The 24,817-nt window shown below is 41.3% G+C and overlaps 2 protein-coding genes across 2 annotated transcripts; one reads left to right on the top strand and one right to left on the bottom strand.

Moving 5' to 3' along the window:
• The first annotated feature begins 6,788 nt into the window (after positions 1–6,788).
• Positions 6,789–15,001, top strand: LOC128758492 (uncharacterized). The gene is made up of 3 exons (XM_053864513.1): positions 6,789–6,886; positions 6,973–7,056; positions 9,260–15,001. Exon 3 carries the CDS (start codon positions 9,338–9,340, stop codon positions 14,999–15,001), a length of 5,664 nt encoding a protein of 1,887 aa, XP_053720488.1. The 5' UTR covers positions 6,789–6,886; positions 6,973–7,056; positions 9,260–9,337.
• Positions 15,002–16,486: 1,485 nt separating this feature from the next.
• Positions 16,487–19,539, bottom strand: LOC128752201 (bone morphogenetic protein 2-B-like). The gene is made up of 5 exons (XM_053853152.1): positions 19,254–19,539; positions 19,037–19,176; positions 18,522–18,638; positions 18,260–18,440; positions 16,487–17,069 (listed from the first exon to the last, which is right to left on the bottom strand). Exons 1-5 carry the CDS (start codon positions 19,537–19,539, stop codon positions 16,672–16,674), a joined length of 1,122 nt encoding a protein of 373 aa, XP_053709127.1. The 3' UTR covers positions 16,487–16,671.
• Between the last annotated feature and the right edge of the window lie 5,278 nt (positions 19,540–24,817).

The raw sequence follows: 24,817 nt of genomic DNA, 5'->3' as shown, positions 1-24,817 counted from the left end.
AATTTCCTGCTGAGGATGTGGAGGGGAGTCTGTTGTGGAGATTGCCTCCGTGCAAATCACACTTCCAGCTGTTGTGAGGAGTGGGTGCAGACCTCAGCATTAGGAACACGCAGCAAAGGGGAAGGTGTTCTGTGGATATGTAGGAAGTTCAGAATAGTGTAACTCAAACTTCATTTTCTCCAGCTTTCCTGATGATGTTTACACCTTATGTGATTCATTATGAAGAAAAATAAACCTTGATTTATGGCATTGATTCTTCTTCTGGGCATCTTGACCTTTATTGCCCAGCTCTCTAGGTAGTTTTAAGAACATTCCAAGTGTCTCTTTGTCTACATATTTTAGTTTCTATTGTTTTAAGTGACTTTTATTCACCAAATGTAATTTACTGTCCCCTAAAATGGTGTCTTAAATAACAAATATTCTCCATCAGACCACTATTTCCCCCATTATGATTTGCTTTTCTGTTCTTTAAAATGCACTTTCCATCTCTTAGGATTAGTTTGGGTAACTTAGAAGTATCTCAAATACTCAGACAGAATGATGGTCCTTGCTGTAGTGGGGCTGGTTAGAGATAAATGACTCCCTCTAGTGGCGATATTCCATCTCTCTCTCGGTTAGGAAGGAGAGCAAATACCACGAATTCCAAGCTTTTAGATAAGAAAATATGTTTAAATGCACTACATCTATTATAGAGAGAATCATTTTCCTCAAACCACTTTATATTTCTGCGCAATTGCAATGCGCAAAATACAAGAGGCCATGTGTGCAAAGAACGTGAGCCCACAGCAGGAGGCGTGTTGACCTTTCACGGGCAGGCTAGTCTTTCAGGCTAGATGACCTTTGACATCCTTAGCCACTGGAAGATCTGAGAGTAAATACAGTTGTGTCAGACCGAGGCACCATAGTTTTATTTATTTATTTATTTGTTCACTTTGTTTAGCCATAAACCGAGTTTTCGTAGCTAGAGTAGTAGCAGTACAGTAGATGTAGATTTTTTCCATTAAATCTTGGATTAATAAACCATAAGATGTTTTAACAGCAAAGATGTTATGGCAGCACGTTAAAGAAAACTTCTATTATTTTATTATCTATTTTATGTATTATGTATTTTATTATTGACTCATCCATCTTTCAAGTTTTTTTTTATTATTTGGAATACCAGCCATATAAATGTTATTTTCATGACAATGACTCAATGCTGTTTAAGGAATAAACAAAAAAAAATGTGCTAGTTCATTGCAAAATGTTAACAACAAGCAAGCTGTGTTTGATTTCCCAATATGTTTACACTGTGAATGAAGAACATTGCAGTCATGGTATCAAGCTCATTTCCACAAATTCACTTGCATCACTTGTGTTTTGTAACTTGAGTCCTTGACCATCCAAGTCTATCTATCTATCTATCTATCTATCTATCTATCTATCTATCTATCTATCTATCTATCTATCTATCTATCTATCTATCTATCTATCTATCTATCTATCTATCTATCTATCTATCTATCTATCTATCTATCTATCTATCTATCTATCATCTATCTGTCTATCTATCTATCTATCCATCCATCTGTCCATCTATCTATCTATCTATCTATCTATCTATCTATCTATCTATCTATCTGTCTGTCTATCTATCTATCTATCTATCTATCTATCTATCTATCTATCTATCTATCTATCTATCTATCTATCTATCTGTCTGTCTATCTATCTATCTATCTATCTATCTATCTATCTATCTATCTATCTATCTATCTATCTATCTATCTATCTATCTGTCTGTCTGTCTGTCTGCCTGTCTGTCTGTCTGTCTGTCTGTCTGTCTGTCCATCGGATATGTTATTTTTGTTATTTATTTCTCATGAAAATTTGTGTTTTATTGTTTTAACTGGTCACAGTAACAAACCTGTCTAAATAAGTATATCTTGAATGAACCAGTCTTGGGACAGTACATTGATAAAGGATTGTAAATTAAAGATGCAACCAGTCCAATTTGACCCAACCGTACATGGAGGTGGTTTTTTTGGCAACACACGTGCCAGCTAGTTGCACATTCATAAACAAAAACAGTTCACATGCTTTTTTTAGGCTCTGTTTGACATGTTCATGGTGAAGGGAGGCGCGCGGAATGCGGCCGTGTGAACCTCTAGTGAGGGCGGACACCACTGGAATCCGGAGAAAAAACTGAAAGCACCATCAGCATTGAGTTCCTATATTACGGTCGAGCCAGTAATCATTACTATTACTCTATAATGTATTAAGATACATGATAGGTGATTTCAGTACAGCACCTGGCTGGAAAGTGTTCAGGAAATGGAGCATGCAGCTCAAATCCACTTTACATTGGCAGAAATAAAACATTGATATCACAGATATCAAGGTCTATCTCAATGTATATGTCATCAGGCACTGTAGGTCCAGAACTGTAGGGTAAGTTCAAAGAGGGTGGTGGTAGTCTGCCAACCCCAAGAGGAGGCATTTCATGCCTTCATCACCAAAGGACACAATGTCAGTTGCATGTTCAGAAACCTTCTGAAGTCGCTGTGAAAGAACGCTGTGATGAATGCATGCAATGTCCTATAATACATTGTAAATGTTATTTTAATGTTGGGAGTATGGACATACATATGCACCATGGATTACCTGTAAAAATCCAGTCTCAGGCTCCAAAGTAAATCTCTGTGTCAATGAACATGTCAGTGTACACTCAAGTCCTTGTGTGATTGTGTGCGGGCAAGAGTGTCAGATTACTTAGTCGTGTCGTTTGTTGACAGACCATGTCATTGTGATGCAGGAAGCGAAAGACAGCAATGTAAAAAAAAATAAAGTGAACATTGGTCAACCACTCTAGGGAAAAATGTGCATGCAGTGCCGTAGGAATTGCAAGGCAGTCGTGCTTCACCTCCTGGCGTTCGTAACAGCTTCATCCATGTAGATGAAGTTGAGCGCTGGGTCACTTGCTTCCACTTCCATTATACACTATATCCCAAAATAAAATAAGCATTATGAATTACTTGCATTTTCATTTTGGGTAACAGACATTGAATGTTTATCACACATATTACAATATACTATACTGTTTATCACGATACAACATGGTATTGTTTATTGCGAGGTAGCCGACAGTTACTACAGGCTCATATATGTCTTGCCTGTATGTATTGGTAGTACAGCACCTTCACTCGGTCCTCATTTGTTTCAAATGGAACAGTGTAGAGCTGTTTCATACTGATTAGGTTTCTTTTTGGCACCCTGTCAATGGCCAAGATACTGACAGTTTAGATGTTGTTGTCCTCCATAACTGCACTTTTGATCTCCCTCAGTGTTGTGGCATTGTTTCTTCCTGATGAGGTGTGAAAAGATGCCCTCTGCCACCACTGTGAAGTTGTCTTGGAGTCATATGTGGAAAAAATACAGTTATCCTCAACACAAAATTGAGTAAGTTAAAACTTTACTGTTTAAAGAACGTACTGTATATTGTAAAATGCTATTGTAATACTGTAGTGCTGTATAAAGCATGTCAGACAGTATCCAATATTACAGTACCTACTGTTGGATTCCATACCTGTACAGTTGAGGAAAAATTTGCATGACTGAGGACACAGACTACACCCTTCGTCCAGCCTCAGCCATTGTAAGTCCATGATGAACACATGGTCTACAAGTGTGGCTCTTATCTCATCAGGAATATGTGGATATGTCCTGCCTCCTCCTCTGTTTTGCCTCCCAACTCCTCCGCCACGCCATTGACCCAGTCTAATTCCTTGCCCTTTGACAGTTCCTTGACAGTAGCCGGTTGAGGAGACGCACCTCTGTGCCGCTTCAGAAAACTGACTGACCATTGGTTGATCTGATGCTTCACATAGTTCTCTTCATTTGAGAAAGTCAAGATTCACCTGGAAGCCATTTACAGATTGAGTAGAAATTTAGGGAAAAGGTCTGGTGGAAATGTATTGACATATGCTTGATGTATTCACAACTTGTTCAACCAGTTTTCATGCAACGCCTAAATGTCATGGGACGTCAGACTATTCAACAGAGATACATTTTGATCAACATGACATAAGCAACTGAAAATGGAGGAAACAGCAGAGATGTGTCGTGACACATTTGCATGGATTCACTACTTTATTTGCAGCTTGATCAAAGAAATGAGAAAGTGCTTTAGTTTTGAGAATCTCAAATCTGATCTGAGAAATGGACCAAAGTGAATTTACAGCCCTATTATTCATGGTGATAGGTGATGTTCCTGGAAGCCATTGCTAGTTTTGTTTCGATTTGCATCCTAATATCGACTGCCTTTTTATCAACCCTGTTGTTCTGAAGATGCAGCGATGTTCTTATTAGCCCATGGCTTTTGACAAACCTGAAAAGAACCTGTTTAGGCAGCAGCAACTGGATCTAGAAAGCCCCGACAGTCAACCTAGCTTTTGCCAGTATCAGGCTATCTTCAGAACTCTCTTACAATTTTGATCATCTCTGCAGCAGGAAGGTGTTCCATCAAGCACTAGCCCATAGCTGCATTGGCTGTGGTGCCCATGACGGACCAAGCCAAGACCCTCAGATGTGAGTCTGGCACAATGTTGACAAGATCCTCTCCAGTTCAGAAGAAACAGGATTGTCCTTCGCTCACTTGTAAGGCTGTGCTGAAACACAGTTCACAGAGAGTCAGAAGAGTGGGCTACAGAACCTGCACCCCACTCACCTGACCTTACTGTGGGTACTTTATGTGTCCTCCTGCCCTCTGTCCTGCCAATATGAAAGTATCCAAAGGCTGCTCCTCCTGTTTCTCCAACGCCCAAAAGAGCACTGTAGCCTTTTTTTGCTCTCAGTTTTCAGAAGGACCGCTTTTGGTGAGACCTTTTTAGATGTTGTTACAAGTGGGACCCATGGAAAGAATCAGATTCCTTAGTCAGTGAAGAAGGGTTCATCAGTGAAAACCTCATCAGAGGTCACATCTGCTGCGTGTCGCAGTATGCAGTGGGGCTTGTGACCGCCACTGTGCAATGTCAGTCAATCCTCATTTCACAGGCTGAGTGGTGCTAGATAAAGTGACCAGGGTGCGACCTCTTACATAAGAAGCCACATGCAAAGCCCGTGGGCCGATGAGTTGACCAGAGAAGTGGACACCAGCGATATTCTGGAGATGAGCTGGTAAATAAACAATTCACTTTGACTCACAGAAATGTGTTGCATTGTCTGGTGTTGATATCCAGACCCAATATTCAGTTAAATATCCATTTTAACAGTTGAATTACTTGCAGTGAAATGCACCGTGACTCTGTTACACGGTAATTACTGACTATATAGCCTCTCTTCAACGTTGAGGTTGAAGTGTTAAACCTGGTAAAATTTCTTGTTTGTGATCAAATGGTGTTTGTGATATCAGTGACCATTTTTTTTTTGCTTTCTGCTTTTTATATCCTGGTCATTAGTGGTGGTTTGACATAACTGTGGTTAGTGTGTCACTGCTGGCGGCCATGAACTCGCACACCTACCCTCCAAAATTTTTGACCGTCTTCTTCCGAATGGTCATCCAAACATGTGTGGGTGTCAGTCAGCTCAAAGTCTGGACTCTCCTCTGGTCAACCTCTGAAAGTGAAATCTTTTACCAACAGTGGTCTGTGTTATTATCACATGTCATGTTTTTCCTAGACATTTTATTAGAGGTGGCACTCCATTTGAGAAAGAACAAATGAAACAAAGCTTCAGTTATTATTCAGTTGCATTTTTATCCCATGTAAATATTCAAAACCAGAATGATATCATGGAAGTTGACTCTGTTGACATACGTTTAAACAGCTAGGTTAAAGTGCTTCAGTGATGAGCATTCTCCTTGCTGCATAAAGCACACCCAACATTCTTTTAATTTATTTATTTATTAATTTCAGCTTCTATCCTGTGCTCCTTAAATGTTCTGTCCTTCAACACAAGCTTGTTCAGTCTACTTATTCATCATGGCTACGACATCACATTGTGAGCGTCGTGCTCCTGGAATCAGTGGACTGAAAAATGTTCTCTATGAAAGAAGCTTTCTCGCAGTCCACTTTCTTTTTCCTGTAAATAATTCATTGGAATGAACTGATGTCCCTGCCCTAGGTTCAATGTTTTTTTTGTTGTTGTTGTTGTTGTTATTTTCATATATATCATATTTACATCACAATTTCTTTCTAAGTAAATGACGGCTATTTAAGAATATATTTCCTTAAAAATGGGGGAAAAAACTGTCAATAGAAAAAAATATATACTTTTATTTATTGACTTTTAACTACTCAAAACCATCATTATAATAATAATAATAATAACAATAATAATAATACTAATAATAATAAAAACATTTTCCAGTTCTGCCTCATGTAGTCAATGGGTCAACGCTCAAATTTGACCTCATCATTTCACTTCCTGTGACTCATGAAGGGTAACAAGTCAACAGGTCCTTGTATCTGCATGAGCTCACAGCAACAACAGCTGCTTAAATCCCAAAACTGGACGCGCCACTCATTTACACAGACACATGTACAGACACAAACACACACACACACATAAACTGGTGGCGTAAAAGCCCTCCCGGATCATGGACACCATCAAAACAATCGCTCTTCTGGAGCTGACGACTTTTGCACCTGATGTTGTGTAGCTTTAAAGGAGCTTGACAAGAGCCAATCAGTGGTTATTCCTAAAATAACCAATGACAGTGTTCATTTCATTCCCGCTGGCCCTGCCACTCGACACCCAACTGGTTAATATGAACAAGCTTTCGTGCCCGGCGTTGCTGCTCAGTTTGGCCACACCGACCTGTCTATTTTGGTTTCTTCAGGGCTTGCTATCAGGAGCCGGGCCACACTGGAGCATTTGGACATGGAGCAGAGGGCTTGACTCACTTTGGGTGAGTTTTTACTTCTCTACTTAACTCCAAGTTAAGACTTCACTACTCATCCAATACAACCATTAATTTATCTTTTATCTCAACAGGTCAGCCACAACTGAAACCTTTCATTTCACTAAGGATTTGTCCGTGAGATCACCTACATTAGACTCACAGCATGAGAGACAAAGGTGAGCAACGCAACATCTACGGAAACTTTATTCAACAACAGACAAACGTAAAACAATCACTAAACTTCTGTTATACTTTCATGACAAGATTTAGGCTTATATGGGCCAACGCATGCCGCGGATATAAATATACGAGCAGACGCTGGGAAAGTACCACCGTCGCTCACTGATCTGAAGTTATGAGTGCTGTTTTGGACGCCACAGTCTCCAGGAGAGCCAACATATTTCGTGAGTCAATCTAGAGGGATGTACTAAATTCCATCATTTGGACGTGTAGTCGATAGATTTAAGTTGTTGTCGTGGCTAAATCCAAAATCCTTAGGGCTTTGAGTTTGAGGAGAACAAGAAGGCTGAGAATTGTTGATCTTCCAGTGGCCATGCTCTCAGGTCACAGCATATAAATGGGTTAATGAGCTATTCTAAGACCTCACCCAGATAGCACAAGTAAGCTACAGTAGAACAGCTGCTGCGGACACACACTGTGAATAATATGATGATTTACTCATGTTGCCCCTAAAAAGAGCTCAGAGATATGTTCTGATAGAGCCACAAGAGTTCTGAATGGAAAAGAATGTTCAATAATATACTTTGATGTCAGTCAACCTCCCCCACTTCTTGTAGCTAGTCACCCGTCCCTGTGCTTTTCTTACTCTGAATTATGTTTGGAAGGTCATTGTCATTTGCTCATACCAAATGAAATGCATGGAAGGAATTGTCACTAAACTGTGATGTGAAATGTGCCTGCTGAAGTTTGCTTGTAATTCGATTTTTTTTTTTTTTTTTTTTGGATGACAACTGATCAGTTGTTATGACTCTATTTACTCTAATAATGAAGTAAATGTTTCCTCAAATCATTTTATATTTCAGACAATACATGAGTTCATACTGCAGGAAAACATTTTTAATATATGGGTGTATCGAAATAGCAACCTCCCGAAATGATACAAAAAGATAACACAAGGACCACGATATGAAATACTGTCGAAAATAACAGAGATTAAAAAAATATATCACCAAACCAAGATAACTAATTGGATTTCATTGTAAAAAAAATGGGCACAGTGTTACCGTGTGGAAGTGCTTTATTAGGCAAATAAGAAAATGTGATCAAATGTAAAAAATGTCTTTATTTCTTGGACACAAATGCCATGAAAACTCAAGGCTCAACTTTAGTCAGATTTAAAATAAATGGCAGAATGGATGTCATAAATGTGGGGTCCATTTTAATACATATTTAAGACCTTTAATCCAGGGTTGATTTTGTGAATTTGTATGTAAAAGTCCACAAAAGTAATTTTGGTTTGACTGGCCATCAGTGTTGGTACCTTCATTACATTTTATTGTGAACACAAACAAAGAATAGAAAACTGGGCAGTAAAATATCTCCAAACTCAGTCATACGACAGATTATCCATTCATAATAATAGCTTTGGCAGATCTCTGCAAAATGTTTGTAAGTACACACTCGCTGTTTATGAACTAGAAACCACGCAGTAAAAATACTCTTGACTCACATTTTATGTGAATAATGTGGTTTTAATGATTATTTGTCATTAGTTTGGACAGACAATTGATGCAGTTACATAACATGTTGATAATGTCCAAGAGACAGATATTTCACTAAGGTTTGTCACCACTACTACTAAAAAAATGTAATCAAATTAATATTGATGCAGATTTGTCTAGAAGACTATCATACGATACGCTATGATAATGATACACAGAGCTACAAACTACACAGGGTTGCCATGCTTATCACTTCCAAAAAACATTCCAAAAATGTACATGTCATTTTTGGACTTGAGACCAATTGTTCTCATGTGTCTCATCTCAATTTTAGTGGTGGCTCCCAAACCCAATGCAATAAAAACTGTTTCTCATACAGTGAAAGATCTGAAAACAATAGGAAGTGGACATGACATTGATGACAGTGTACTACCAGGCTTGGATGGAACAAACCGACCTTACTGACTAAGGAGCCCAAAGTCATCCATTACAGAAGCTCCCTTCAACAACTTTACTTAAAGCATGAGCCGCTGTAGCGATCCTTAAATAGATGGCATGTAGTGTTGTCTGCTGCTTATATACTCACACAGCCGAGGTCTGCACATGTCATGTTCATAAAGGTCAAACACTTTAAGGTGTTGACTGGTTTAATTCTGCGACTTTAACATCTTATAACAATGTTTGTCTTTTTTTTTAGAAACACCACAGACACTTCCATTGTCCTGGCTTCAACCTGAGCTGGAAAACAAATAGAGGATTTACACAGTTGTGGTGGATGAAGACAGGTGATGCGCGAGACGGAAACAAAGCCATCATGAGCTGTGTGGAAAAGCGACACATGAGCCACAGGGTGGGGAGCATGCTTCACCACCGCTTCCCCAATGGATTCACTGACTTGTTCATGGATGAGACGGACAGAGAAGTCAGCACTCTCACTGATCGAGCTTTCCGAAGCCTTTGCGTCGGAGATGACGCCGTGTACAATGATGAATTTTTGTATGGATATTCGCCTTTCAGTTGCCACAAACCTTTGGCTGGAGACCCTCTTAAAAAGAGTCATCGTAAGGAGAATAAAAAGCAAGAACTGAGCAAGGATGAGAAGATTGGCACTCAACCATGGAAGCAGCAAACAAACATGTCTCAAATGTCATCTTTTCTCAATGCATTGAGTATAAAAGAGGAGAGCCGTGATGGCCTGTTGATCAAAAACGGTGGCAAGAGCGACTGCAACGGAGAATCCTGGGATCAATCGGCACTTCGGAGTATTGAACGAGAGCTTTCAGAATTCTCCTCAAACTACCACTCTAATCTCACGGATGGACATTACAAGGGGAGCGACCGGAAGACCACAGGTTCAAAGAACAAAACTTCTTCTGAGAAATCTAGTAAAATAAAAAACGGGAAATCCACAGTCAAATTAAAGAAACTCAACATTAAAAACTTTTTCCTCCACAGTGAGTTCAGCCCCTTTCAGTCGTGGGGGGCTTTTAACAAATTCCCTTTCACGCAAGAGGACTGCTCTATTCTTCCAGCTGATAACATCCCAAAGTGGTGTGATCTTCCGTTTTACAAAGAGCTGACGCAGGCTCACATTAAAAATACTCGACACACAGAGGAGACAAAGTCATGTGAGGAAGAGCTTGTTGAACTTCAGACACCTGCAAAACCCGTAACCATCCGTGCCCCTTCACCCCCAAAGGTCTTGCCAAAACCATCTATCACATTGACTCAGAAGAGGTGTTCCTCAAATGGAGTGGATGGAGGTGTTGCCCCCTGGAGGCGCAACAAATCCAGGGCAACGAGTGCTGTCCCAATCCATGAATCTGCGTTGCCACCTCAGGAGGTTCCCTCTGCAACTGTGGATGGAAATATTGCATCAGACAAAAATGAGGGAAAATCTTTCGAAGTGAAAGCAGTGGAGGACGTCAGCTCCGTTGCGTCTACTCCCTTCAGCATCTGTCAACTCATGACTCCCTTAATTCCCTCCAGACAGCCAACAGAAACATCAGAAATCCTACAAAATGTCCTATCACCATCTGCGCTTGACCTTCCACTCACACCCCACTCGGAGGCCAAGCTGACCCCCGAGCCTCCAGTCAAGCGGGACAGTTACAAGTCACTCGCCTCCAGCATTCTCTTTAACCTCAAAGACAATAGGAAAAGGGTAAAAAGCCGTTACAGCCCCCCTAAGTTTAAAAACGTGGACACCCCGGAGAGTGGCACCCTTTCCCCACCGTCAAGCAATCTGAAACCCGCAGGGTCAGAGGGGAACTCCTCAGGCTTGAGCACTCCAGCTGTTCCAAAAGAGGTGCAGACAGTTCACAGTCCCCCGGTGGAGTCTGGGGGTACCCCACTGATCGTTGCTGATTCTGACAGACCTTTGTCAGGCGATTTCCTGCTGTCCAACATACTGCAAACTAAAGGTGAGGCTGGTCTTGGGGAGCTGAAGAAGAACAGAAGTCCAAATGTAAAAAGGCAAAACTATCCTTCTTTAAATTTGTATAAGAAGTCCAGCCCTGTCGATGTCGAAAAGAAATTTCTCCAAGTCCCGTCAAGCACTGGCGCTGCAGTCTGTGACGATGAGTCAGCGGTGACAAATGTGAACCCAGATCATTCCCCTGTTATTTCACCTTCAACCGTTGGGACACAGGAGCCACCGTATTCAGGGAAAATAACATTAAATGCGCCCGAGAATGTCCACAAAACAATGGTGCAAATGGAAGGAAGCGAGCCCATGAGTCCAAAAGGAAGAGACAACCATCACATGACCACGCTGGATGTCATAAAAGCGGCAAAAGAAGCAATCACCGCGGCTAAAAATAAAGCTCTATTTGCGGGTCATTCAGAGAACACAAAGACGAATTCACAAGTGGAGCAGATGCAGGAAAATTATAATAATCTCGCCAATTCCGAAGAGATAATTAGCAGCAAGCAGAAGAGTCTCTGCGACGCAGATCAAATGATCTCTCAATGCACAAGTGAGGCCTCTAGTCCGTCTGCCACCAGGAAAGAGCCACCACCTGTTCCCAAGAGAAACTTTGCTAAATCAGACATCCAGCTTGCTCTTACTAAGCAGCAGCTCCGGAATTCGGAAGATTCAAAAGAAGATATGAGGGAGTCGGGAAGGCAGAAGAAGCTCAAACATATATTCTCCGCCAGGCAAAACAACTATATCAAAAATCAGCGGTATTCAGTGACAGATGAGGAGCAAGGAGAGGAGATGGAGCAAGGTGTTGCGGAAGTGCAGGCCAAATGCAGCCAGGACGGGGAGACGGCACGGGACATGCGAGATAATGATCATATTAGTTATGATTTGCATGCTTTGAAGGAGCTGGAGAGAGCAAGGCTTGGAAGTCGCGTCCATGAAAGCATGACGAAGTCAGGTGTTTTAAGCATTGAGGAGGAGGCAAGGGCCAAGAATGACTTGATCTCACGGGAGCTTCGGAATATCAAAAAGGGAATGCTGTCCATGAAAGGAAACACGTCAGCAAAGAGGGAGATATTTGACAAGAGGGAGAAAGAACACAGCAAGCAAGATCATTTTGCAAAGATAGACAGCAATGTTATTGTGAGCAAAGCACTTTTGAATGACAATTACGACAAAGCCAAAATGGCGCTAGAAGAGATCATATCTGAACGGAGAAACAAAACTTTAGGGAAGGATTTAGCAAATGGTTGTGGCGAAAGTAATGCTTCCAAAGAACAGGAAAGTAAAGCAAATATTTCCAGTCCCGGTCCTCAACAAAGCGACCCGCGAGAGCGGTTGGGTGATGTGCGGGACCACAGTCACATCCGACAAATCCTGTCCCAGACTGAACCCAGAATTGGCGAAACTCACAGAGTGGGTGGAAGAATACCACTTCCAGGCATGGCTGATGTTGAATACCATGCACGAGTGAAAACTAGCGCTAAACAAGACCATTATGTAAATAATGTAAATGACACAAATTACAATTCAAAGGGATCCGATGTTGAAAATGTGAGACAATCCGACGTTATTGAAAAGAATGAAAGCAAAATTTTAGCGTCGCCGGCAATTCCTCCGAGGCATAAAAAGATTGGCAGCAGAAAAGACAGGCGTGATGATGTCATGAGGAACGATGGAGTGTACGAAAACAGCGACACAATCTCGGTTAATGAAACCATTTTGGCAAAAGGCGAAGAAGCTAATGAGAGCGCAAAACCGTTGGGAAGCACAGAGACTTGTCTTTATTCAGCTGAAACTAGCAAACAGTTCATTGTAAGTGATGGAGCAAGTGGCGGTGCCATTGATGATATTAAAACACAAGCATCAAGTGAGACTGGACAAGAAGAAGCTTTCGAGTCAGAGGCAACAAAAGAGGATATTGAAAATGAAATTCCAACCAAAGAAAAGCTTCATAAAACTCTTGCTGAGGAAGGTGTGAGTGAAACTCCCATGAGTGTGACATCGCCTTTAGTTCTGATCAACGGCATAAGCTTCAGTCCACCTGACCAAGCAAGTCTCTCGTCGAAATCCTCCTACTTCTCTGTGGACAGCACTTTGCAAAGAAATACAGAGACGGAATCCAACATCTTCCACTCCATGGAGAACTTGTATGAAGAGCTTCTAGAAGATGAAAAGGATGAGGGAAATGTTCAGAGTTCAATAGGAGAAGACGGTCAGTACTATCATCTGAGTAATCATGAAAAGGAAAAAGAGCCATTAATAGTACCTCAAAGGGAGAAGGAGATTCCGTCCAACATATTGGCCCCACCAAGTATTTTTTCGCCGACCTTGGGGATCCCCGCATTGTTCAAAATCAAAGACAATACTTGTCCACAAAGGTCGAAGAAGACTTTGCAACCCTGGTCGCCAAGGAGCAGTCTAAGTGGAGCAGAGAAGGGGGAACAGGAGATAAGTGAAGTCAAGGAAAATATGGAAATGCCAAGTACTGAAGAAACTGTAGATCAAATTTCCTTCAATACAAATAAAATACTACCCACACAAAAAGTACTTGTAAGGCACCTCCCACCGTCTCCTCCAACCTCGCCTTTGGATGTACAAGGAGAAGACAGAAAGAGACCTCAATCTGGAGACCTACTTACTGTACCCAGGGATGAAGATGTTTGTTCTGGTGTGAGTCCATGTTCTGAAGGGTTGGAAAGTATTGCGACCAGCACCACAGAAACAGCAGATGAGATGGGAACGTGTGAAGCAACACCCGAGCAGGAGGTGCTGAAGATTGCCAGCGAATGCTCGGGCTCCACCTGCAGCGGCTACGAAAGTCAACCAAGTCTTCCCAAACCCCCGATGGTCTTACCCAAATCTGAAAAGGCGGTTCTTAAAGCCATCAAGCTGACCAACAGAAGGATGAAGAAGGACGAAGCCCAGAAGTCTTCGCATGGTAGCAGGAGACACAAGGGAGAAGCTCACAGAGGCGAGAAATCTGAACACCGTAGTGGACGAGGGAAGGACAGAAAACACAGAGATGCCTCAAGTGAAGACAGTCATCCGACTCGAGGTCACAGAGAACAAGGACATGAAAACAGTACGCGGTCACAAGGCAGGGTTGAGACACAAAAGCGGAGCTCAACGGAAAAGAGGAATGTTGACCTCACCGAACCAGATGCCATCGCGAAACGTCAGGGGCAGGACAGCAATCCAGAAAAGGAACTTCAACGACAGCTGAGCAGCGACCAGGTCATCAGCAACGTACCAGTGTACAAGGCTCACCTCAGCGACAGACCTGTGTCAGATAAGCCATTCCAGCGATCGGTTAGCATCGACCGATACTTAGCAGACAAATCGCAGCGACGGCACAGTGAAGACATGTCAGTCAGGGAAAAAGCCGATCCAAGGAGGCAGCGGATTGAGAAATCCATCATGGATGAGCTCCAGCAGAGAGGCAGAGCAAGGGAAAGAACGTGCAGAGAAAACCCACTGAGAAGGAGTCACAGTATTGACACTTACAGCACAAATGTGCCTCAAAGTTCAACTCAGACCATCCAGTCTGGACAACCTGAGCAGTTGTCCAGGCAGTCCAGCATCGAGCACAACATCGTCACACAAGCTTTCCCAATGACCCAAAGGAAGCTTCTCCAGGATCCCGATTCAGGGCAATACTTCTTTGTGGACATGCCAGTGCAGGTCAAAACTAAAACCTTTTATGACCCAGAAACCGGGAGTTATGTGCAGCTGCCAGTCCAGCCACCAGATGGTGCTGTTCTGCAGGCATCGCCCATGGAGGTTTTGACTCCCCCAATGGTGGTTTATCACAGCTTTGTCCCAGTCCCTCTCTCCCCTATGACTCAGAACTCGACCGTCAAAAATCCTTATGTAGAAGTGGAAGAGCTGAGGCACTTGGAGAAGTCCAGGAAAATTAACTGCAATGATCCGTACTTAGAGACACTTTACGGCCAACATGACAACGTACTTGGAGAGTTTCTCGGCACAGAGGAGCTTGATTGTCCAAGTTGAGAAGAAATGTTTGTTGCAATTTCCTGGTACAGTTGGCGCTTCCTATGTTCAGTTTTAATAGTATGGCAATGAGTATTGCAATGTTTCTGTTGACACATGAATGAACTAACCTGGTGTGCTGGTGTAAATACAGGACGGACAGAGAGTTACACTGCAGAAAGTTTGATTGTAAATGTACTTTTTTTTACTGGGTTCAGTGATTTTTGCTGCTTTTGTGGGAGCTATCTTTATATTAGAGAGGCATTGTTCAAACAGATCACTATATATTTATCTGACAACACAAAAGTGCAATTTAATCTAGATGTAAGGGGGATGGAGAGGGTTCGCGTGAACTTTAAATATGTACGTTTTACTCAATAATTTCAACAGCTAATATTGTCCACATGAAAGGTGTTTGTCCACACACGACTTTAGAATTACTTGAAACATGCTGTGATTTCTTTTCAGACTGAGAGTAATATCTCTGTTGCATGCTGATGTCCATTTTTACAATGCAACGACTGGCTTCTATTAAGCAGAGGCAGTGGAAGAAACAATGACTTTTCTAACTAGAGTAATGCAGGATTGTGTTGTGTCTCTGATCCATTCCAATAAAAAGGCAATTGTTGATGCGTGTAGATCTTATTTTGTGTTTAAGCATTTATTGAAATATAGGATTTTAGTTTAAATTTAGTGTTTTAACTTAGGCATCATGCAACACGTATATACATGTACATATTTTAATAGAACTAGTTGAGTTACTAAACTTCATACATGAAATTTGACCAGCCATCTGCATGTTGTGTGTCAGTAGTTCAGTTAACATATCTATTTTTTTTTCATTATTACGCTTGAATAATTTCAAACTAACTATATTATTGAACTATACGATATTCAAGTATTTTCATAGGACATTTATTGTCATTTTCTCATGAACAAAACTCACAAATGAATCTATTCGACTATAATAAAGTACACATCATTTTATTAGCTTGTAATTACAAGGTTGTCCTTTTCGACAGAAGGTGTAGTGACAATGGTGGCACCAACTATCATTCTGTTTATCCCACAGAGTGAGGATCATAATCTCCTCCTCTGTGGATGGCTTCCATTATCATGCGACCACATGCTGCTCCAATACCCCCAAGAGATGGAAGCCACTGTATTCTGCATCCCTTTCTATTCTGCTTCCATTTCATGCAACCAAACATGGATTTGCAAAAGCTGTCGTGCGGATTATGAACCAGATGCTTGTCATCCAACTCTCACCACAGATGGAATATATTATTTATTTCTCAAAATAATACAATATATTTAAAGCATCATATTACATTGTGAATGATGGCAGATGGTGCAGATGAAGTCCAAGGTATATCATTTCCATTAGATGAATTTGCTTCCACTCTGCTCGTGATATTCACAACAACTGATTCACACATAATCTGTCATTTAAAATAAATATTTTTTATATTTTTTGTACAGTCTTGTTGGTCATTTTGAAGCAGTAGCTATATACAGTGAAACAATTTAATGCTACATTTGCATGATAAGATCACATGACCAGATATCAAATGCAAAAAAAAAATAGTTTCAGGTTTAATGTGGAGAAATACACCTGACACAAGTCGCGTCGACTAGTGTGCATAATAGCAGCATTCGCACTTAGTGGTTGAATGGGTGACATGGGTTGGTCAGTGGCATCCACAACTTAATGCCACCATGTCGTCGTACTGCTTCAGCACCACGTTCTCTTCATCGTCGAAATACAACAGACTGATGGACTGAAGTTTGTCCGGGACGCAGCAGGGTGCGCCCACGTCTTCAGTGGAGAGCTTCAGGGCGTGCATGATGGAGCGCACCGTCGCGTGGTTGGTGGCCCGCAGGCTTCCACCCAGTGGGAACGGGCAGGAGCCTTTGCAGTGGTAGGCGTTGTATCCCCGCGGTGAAATGATCCAGCCCGACCAGCCGATCTCCTCGAAGTCCACGAAAAGGGGGACCCTGCGACAGGACTGGGAGTGGTTTTGTGGGGTGGACCCCGGAGCGCCACGACGGCGTCTGTTGAGGTGGTGATGCTGGGGTGCTGTTGGTCCTGTGGATGATCGGTTCCAGTTAGAAAAGCAAGGAATTTAAGACTCTGCAGCATATCAGGGTCTCAAACTGGCAGGCCATGGGCCATTTTTGGCTCACACGATGCAGTTACACCGGGTGCCAAAATGTAGCATGGCTGTAAACCAATTCCTGTTAATCAATTGAGTATTACCTCAAGAAATGTCCATAAACTGTCACATGTATTGAGAAGTGTGGAGAATATACAGTGGCTTGTATTTTTGCTCATGGGTCCAGTGCTACTAGCTTAGATTCAATCTTGACCAGCAGAATTTCATGCAGTTTTAATCTAAAATCTAAAAGTCTTTTGACTAAAATGCAGTTTAGTTTGAATTTTGTCATCTAAATGGTTTTGGTCTAAGTCTGGTTTTAGTCGATGAATTATAAGAAAATAGTTGATGAAAGATTTACTTGACTAAAATGTTTGCTTGCTCCCCTTCTGTGTATGTTATAGTCAGGCCAGTCTGAAGCTGTACAGCTAATGTCCTTAGTTCATAGTCATAGTCCTCCTGCCTCCATTAAGACAATAACTTCGTCTCTGACAAACATTTTCATCTCATGCAACATTTTATTCGTTGATGAAAATGTCACCTTCATCTCCGTGAATGGATTTTTGTTTACTTAGATCTCAAAATTAACACTGTTGACCAGGCAATAATGGCACGTTACCTTCCATCTATTGAAAAAAATCTATCCAAATGGAAGGCATTACAACCAGTCAGCCACCTGGAAACCCCCAGACCAGAACCTGTTGATCCAACACAGTATAATCACGTCACGTAACCTGCTATTTGAAGTCTATGTCTTATCTTCTTCTTGTTACTCTTGGCGCTGGTGCTGCCTGTGTAGAGTGCAGCTATGACCAACCACAGCTAAATTGTTTGAGATCCATGCACACAGTTGCAGAGGAACGACATTGTCACCACTTATGTGGTCAACCATATGAGCAAGTAAAAAGATTTAAGATGAAAGTGACATCCAATGAGTCAAATTGCCCCACTATTGAAAAAGACATGCCTGTTTCTCTGTTGCTACATGACCATGATGACAACATACAAATAAAAATTCAATTCATTCTGCTTATTTCACATTATTACTTGTTGTGCCATGCTGTTTCCAGTTGACAGAGGTGAGTACTGAGTGGGACATTGAAGATTTTCATATTTGTCTTACCAAAAAACGACTGGTTTGATCCGCCTATTTTCCCGTCATCAGAAAATATGACCAAGTAGGAGTTTGTTTCCAGCAGCTCTCCATTCTGTCTTGAGAATAACTCCAGCCAGTCTCCAGATGGAAGCGTGGTGACCACCAAGATGCCGTTGTTCTCCAGGCTGTTTCTGATCCACTTGGACACCTGAGGGACATAACCGTTCTGGGTGAGCAACTTTGCTTCCATATTACAGTGACATGATGAGGAATGAAGTGTTACAACAACCGTTTGAGTGACGTTGAAGACCTCCCATCCTTGTGTGTACAGTGGCACCAGCCTGGAAGTGATGAGGTTTCCTCTCCATGGTTTCACTTGACTGTCGAGCACCTCGTACAGATCCACCTGGGCAAATAAAAAACATGTATGGTACTCACTATTTCATAGCATTTCAAGGCGAGGCCATTTCATTTTTTTGCTCTCTGAGGTTAAAATTAATCATCTTGCGCGTGTGCCAGGAAATAAAAAAAAAAAACTGACTGTGTTTATTACCATATTAGCTATTTTATCCTTGCGCTCACACTTCATCCTCTAAAAAAATATATATGAAACACACTAAAATTTGGCAGAGGAATGTCTTACAAATACCATCTTTGCAAACCATTCAAATGTAAATATTTCAGTTCTAACTACTGTTTGCTAGCAAAACCTGATTCAGATAGTTTAGCGTGGATGCTTCTTCATTTTTTATTTATTTATTTGTCTCCTCGACAACACAGTGGAAAGGACGATGTCGGTGTTACCTTATAAAAATGAGGCCGGAATGGTTTCCCCAGGTAATGCTTTTGTTTCTTTCTGAACCAACGAAACTCTGCTTTTATCATCTTCTCGTCTCTGCCAAAAGACGACAAATTGAAGAAGTGGAACCTCTCGCCGGAGTGACCTGTATATAAAAAGATAAATAGTAAGAAAATTAGCAAACACACTTTTGAACTCCTTCGCTTTTCGGTGGCGCCTCACCTTTATCCTCAAAACTTCGTACGATGTTTCCGTCCAGAATCTCCTTTTGGCTCTTCGGCGTCCCCTCAGTCACTGAAACGGCGTTGAAAAGATCCAGCATGAACTGCGGCGCCTTCTTGTGGGGGGCCACAGCCGGACCCCGAGGTAAATCCTTCAGATGGAACACAGCGTCCTGCGACTGGTCCGCTTGCCCGCTGGTCACCCTCCCAGGCGGTAACGCGAGCGCCATGGCGCATCTGACCTGGAGGAGCAGGAGCATCACAACGCGCAGAGCTCCTCTGTTCATTTTAGCCAAGCTGGACTGCGATGGTCTACCTGAGGGTCTCTGGGTGTTAAGGAGACCCCCCTCCCCTGCCGTCGCCACAGCGGGAGATGATTGGACCATGATTGATGAGAAACGGCACAAAGAAAACGTGCAAACGACCCGAGAGCGAGCCAAAACGATTAACATCAAATATGCAAATATGTCTAAAAATATGGGCAAATTATTATCATGTATGATGTTTGCAAACAAAATGTCATTCGACAGCTGAAGTTGCTCACTTAGACTTCGATACACACATTTCCAAATGCACTGTATGTTATTTTTTAAACCCACAAATTATATGCAAAGACGACTAAGATGTTACTCTCAAAACTGAAATCTCATTTGACCAAAACTATCGACGATCAATTATCAGCCATGAAACGGAACCGTAAAGACGCTGACACGTGTTTTGTTTTCGTCCCTCAGGTGTTTTGAGTCTTGACAGGAAACCAATTAAACTTTATCCATCTTGATGCTCTGCTGAGCACTTTCCGTTATCAGCATTCGGCCAGTGGCAAGAGAGCAAACGGAGCGCAGAGCGGTGACGCACAGCCAGCGCGCTTGTCAATGAGCATTTCCACATTAGCACAAGTCTGCCCCCTCCCGCTCTCAGTGTTTGGCTAGTGAGTCAGACTTTCGTACATATGATTTCAATCCATAAAAAAGTGATTCAAACAGTAATAATATTTGGGACTATCATTTCCCCTGGTTGTGAGTCAATTTAAGGTTAACAGTAACAGTAGTTAATAGCTATATGTAATAGCAGTTCATTTATTTATATTTAAATATTTTCCACTGCGGTTTTTCTACACGTCTGGATGAAGCCACACAGGGTAAATAGTTTATTCGGATTAAACAAACGTACATGTTTGCTGTCAGTGATCCACTTGGGAGCAGATGTTTTTTGTGCAACACATATGTGAATGTATTTTACATCATAACCTTGAGGCACTCTCCAGGAACTAGCCTCCTCTGCACCTACCCAGCACTCTAACTTTTACACTCTGTGGCTTCCAGTCAATCAGCTGAAACAAAAGGGATCAAATTATCAAGATGATCAGGCTGATGAATACCTGCAATTGTTAAGCAAATGAGGGACAGACGATGATCCCCTCATTTAGAGCCCATTACTCATGTCCAGGGTCCTGCAGAGAAAGCCCCACCCCCTTCATCCCCCCTTGCTGTAGTGTCCTTGGCTGTCAGGATTGTCATTGTAAACAGAGTACATAACAAACAGAAAGCAGGATAATCGATGAATGGGTAACATCATTATTGTGCACTCTTTGCTTTATTTGTGCTATATTTACTCATTCTCTAACACATTTGTTATTGTCTTTATAGTCATAATATCTTGCTGCATGTGTTAGTGTTTACCACTAAATTATTGTAGCGGAACAGGGTTCAGGGTACCAGTATATATTGATGAAATGGAGGGATTCAGTTTGTACAAATGTCTGTGACTGCTGCATCAGTCCACTCTAACAAATGAGATAAAAACGCAGTTGTATTGAATATTTGAAAAGTATTCACTCTTGAATCATGGTCAACAGAATTTATTTTCTTATTCAACCAAAATAATACTCTCTAACATTAAATTGAACACTGAGTATAGCCATTACATAAAATTATTAATAATTGCCTGCATAAAAATTCAACCCTAGGAGTCTGCGGTTCTTAGATGTACCTTTGGATGCAAGTCCACATGGACAGGTCTCACTCACGGGTTAGGTGTATACTTTGGACCATTGTCTTGCAGAAAATAATTCCCCACCAAAACCATAGTTTTATGGCTGATACTCCTCCAGTATTCCGATATATTTTGTCTGTCTAATTTCAGAAGGCAACCCAGGCAACAACTGTTACACAGCTTACACAGCTTCTCCCATCTGAACCTTGGACATCCTTTAGAGTACTCCTGGCCCTGACCTCTCCCACTACTCTCCTTCTTGGATTTCTTCAAGATCTGGACATCAGTAAATCAGAAAATGCTAGTGAATGTCAAAAGGGCACTGCGATTGGGTTACACTTTGTTTACATGTGTGACCCGATCACACGTGAACTGCACGTTGATGTGAGACAGCTGGAGGTGCGGGATGTCCTTCAGTGTTGACATTGGCCGTGTGCTGATGGCAGATACCGTTGAAGGGATGCCCTCTGACGTGGATGTTTGCATGTACACTGTTGAGATTGACGTCACCGGCTTATATTGTGTCCCAGACTTGACATGAAAAATATAGACTGTCATTGATGTTTTCCACAAAAATGTTGGAATGGATTAATATTGTTGCTGTCATACGGGCACATGCAAAAAAGATTTAAAAATATATTTGCCATATAGAACACTGTTTATATTTATTGCGCAAGTCCAGGGAAATAAATGAGTGAATGTTGCGATGTTAAAAAATACTTAAGAAAATATGTTTATAAAGAATTCACTTGGATGAAATTATGGCCTAAAAGAGATTTAAAAAAAACTATTGATTAATCGAATATTGATTACTAGTTCCATTAATCTATTTTTTTTAATTTACCGTCTACTAATAAGTAATGTTATTTGGTGTCATTTTAGTGGTGAAGAAAGCGTGGAATTGGGGAAATAATCGCAATATCCATTTGGACACTAGATGGGGGTAGTGGGTTAAAAGTGTAACACCTTGAGTCTTTTTTTTTTTTTTTCTTGTTAATTCTGATTTTGAACCCTAACTTCTAATAAGAATCTTTACTTAGCAGTTATTTTTTTCTTCCCGGTTTTGTCTTGAGATGTCTGTCTTTTGCTCAGGTAATGTGAATATTAGCCTTTAAATTCCTTGACTGGGTCTCTGTCCAGTATTCAACAGGGATGTGAGCCACTCAGGGCACAGACAACCTGTCACAGACATACGTGGATTCATCAGTTCACCTTAAATGACAATCTTATTAGCTTTTAGTTGGACGGTGGGAGGAAATCTGAGTGCCAGACAAGGGAAGAAGACCAGACTCATCACAACAAACACAAAGGTCCACTCCAATATTTGGGGGCATTGGACCAGCCGCTGCTGGAACCTAACTGTAAACAAAAGCATGCAAACTAATGAAAACGAAAACTATTGAGGAATTCATTTATTAAAAAAAAAAAAAAAAACGTAACCTGAAACAAACCACCACCACCTTGTTATACCCTATATTGCTGATCATTCGTTTTCATTGTTGAAAAGAGGTGTGTGATACAGTTTGACATGTTCTCAGCTGATCCACCTGGTTGTGATGGATGCCTCACATACCAGTTTTGAGAAGTGAAACCAACACAGCTGGCACTTAAAAATAATAATAGTGGTCATAAAAATAATAAAAAACAATATGTGTTCCAATCTTTGTGTTAGAAAAAAACAAAAACAATATTATATTCTCTACTCGTAGCTCGTAAACAACAGGTAATAGAAGCCTCATCCCATCTCAACAGTTTCACAGGTCATAATATGTAAAATAATACACATATGCACATCAGGGAAGGGAGGAAACCATGTGTCCAAACCACAAAAAGAAGACTTTTCATTCCTCTGAAAAGTCTTCTTTTTTTTTTATTCCTCTGACATTTTTTTTAATTATTCCTCTGACATTTTTTTTATTCCTCTTTTATTTTTTATTCCTCTGACATTTTTTTTATTCCTCTGACATTTTCTCAAAGTCCTGGAGAGCATCCTTCATCTTCGCAAACTCGACCACAGTTTTCTGACAAAGTGCCGCTGTTGCTGTGATACAGGTTTTTAATTTCATGTCTTCTTCAGTTGTGGGAGTGAACCGAGTGATGCTAGCGATGAAGATCAGAAGCCCCCTTTGCTCCTTCAGCATGTTCACAGTTGTACTGTTGGTTTTCCTGACCTGCATGGCCACAGTGGCCACTTCCTCCAGAAGCTTTTCATGGGCGTCTGTCTTCAACAGATTCGTCGCGCGGCGTCTGGTGGTTGTGGTCAAGGCTGATGACTTGTCCTCCAGTTCTTCAGACACTGTCTTAATGTTTTCTGCGTTTGCTTTCTGTGCTTCTATGATGGACAAGAATTCTCGTGCTAGCATTTCCACCTGTTCTACGCTGACTGTCTCGACCACTAATTTGGAAACGTTAGCGCCAACGATGCCGAGTCCCGCACAGCAAGCCACCGACCCTCCGAGAAGCGCTGCTCTTGCTGCCCCTTCATTCATGAATGCAGCACAAACAGCCACAGCGAGCCCACTTACAACACCAACCGCCCCCGCGACTCTGAATGTGTTCACACCTTTATGTGTCAATTCCACATCCTGAGATATCTCCGTGAGCTTCTTCTTGTGCGACATTCTTTTACTGCTCTTGTCGTACTCTTTGATGAATCGTCTTCCGCTTTTCGAAAGTCTGCCGATGACATCAGGCAGGTGTGGTGGGATCTCAACAGACATTTTCAGAAGTGGTGGTCTGGAGGGCCTTGGATTAGAGGTCTATAAAGATAAACACAAAAACATAATAAAAAGAAACATATCTTAATTTCCTGAAAGATTTAGCCCTATAAAACACACACACATTTAGCAGTGAAATCACTCAAAGCCATTCCGTTTCAGTTTTTACAGTTGAATGAATACTGAATTCCCTCAAGTGAATGGAACTATTCTCATGAAACAATTCCACAAAACTATGACCTGAAATGTCAGATAGAGACCTCTGTTTACCTGCTGTTGGAGGTGAGACAGCAACAGTTATCCAGGCAGCTGCTTGAACAAACCTCAAACAGGTTCTTTACGTCCTAAGAGACGAATTTCCGCAGAAGATTTCCCTTGGCTCTTTTTGTTTCTTCATTGGAATGTCAAAAAAAAAAGTTGAAAACTAAATCACCAACAAATAAAAAGGGCACTTTGGAGGGGACTTTCAAAACGAGATTGTTAGGTCTGATTTACGACTGACCAAGTTTCCAAAACTGAAGAAACAATCAAGATTAAAATGTAAAAAACGTCAGGAAGTACAGGTAGGATAAAATATGCAGTCTGACTAGTGGCTGCGATTAAAAAAAAAAAAGAAAAAAAGAAAACACAATCTAAAATATGTGTTGAAACAAAAGTAAAGCAGAGTAAAGGAATACACTCACTCAATAAAAATCCGAAATTATTCTTTGAATTTTGTAAATTAAACGTCCGACTGTAGAGTTGAGGTGGAAGATGCATAAATGTATTGAAGTAACTCACTTGTGATTCGTCTTCCCTCCACCTTTAAGCAGCACACCTTGACAGTCATCTCCTTGTAAGCTGTCATCGTTGG

Source organism: Synchiropus splendidus, chromosome 1 (genome assembly GCF_027744825.2).
Source record: "Synchiropus splendidus isolate RoL2022-P1 chromosome 1, RoL_Sspl_1.0, whole genome shotgun sequence".
In the NCBI taxonomy this organism is placed as follows: domain Eukaryota; kingdom Metazoa; phylum Chordata; class Actinopteri; order Syngnathiformes; family Callionymidae; genus Synchiropus; species Synchiropus splendidus.
Note: the sequence above shows the minus strand (reverse complement) of the source record. Positions and strands in the feature narration are given on the sequence as shown.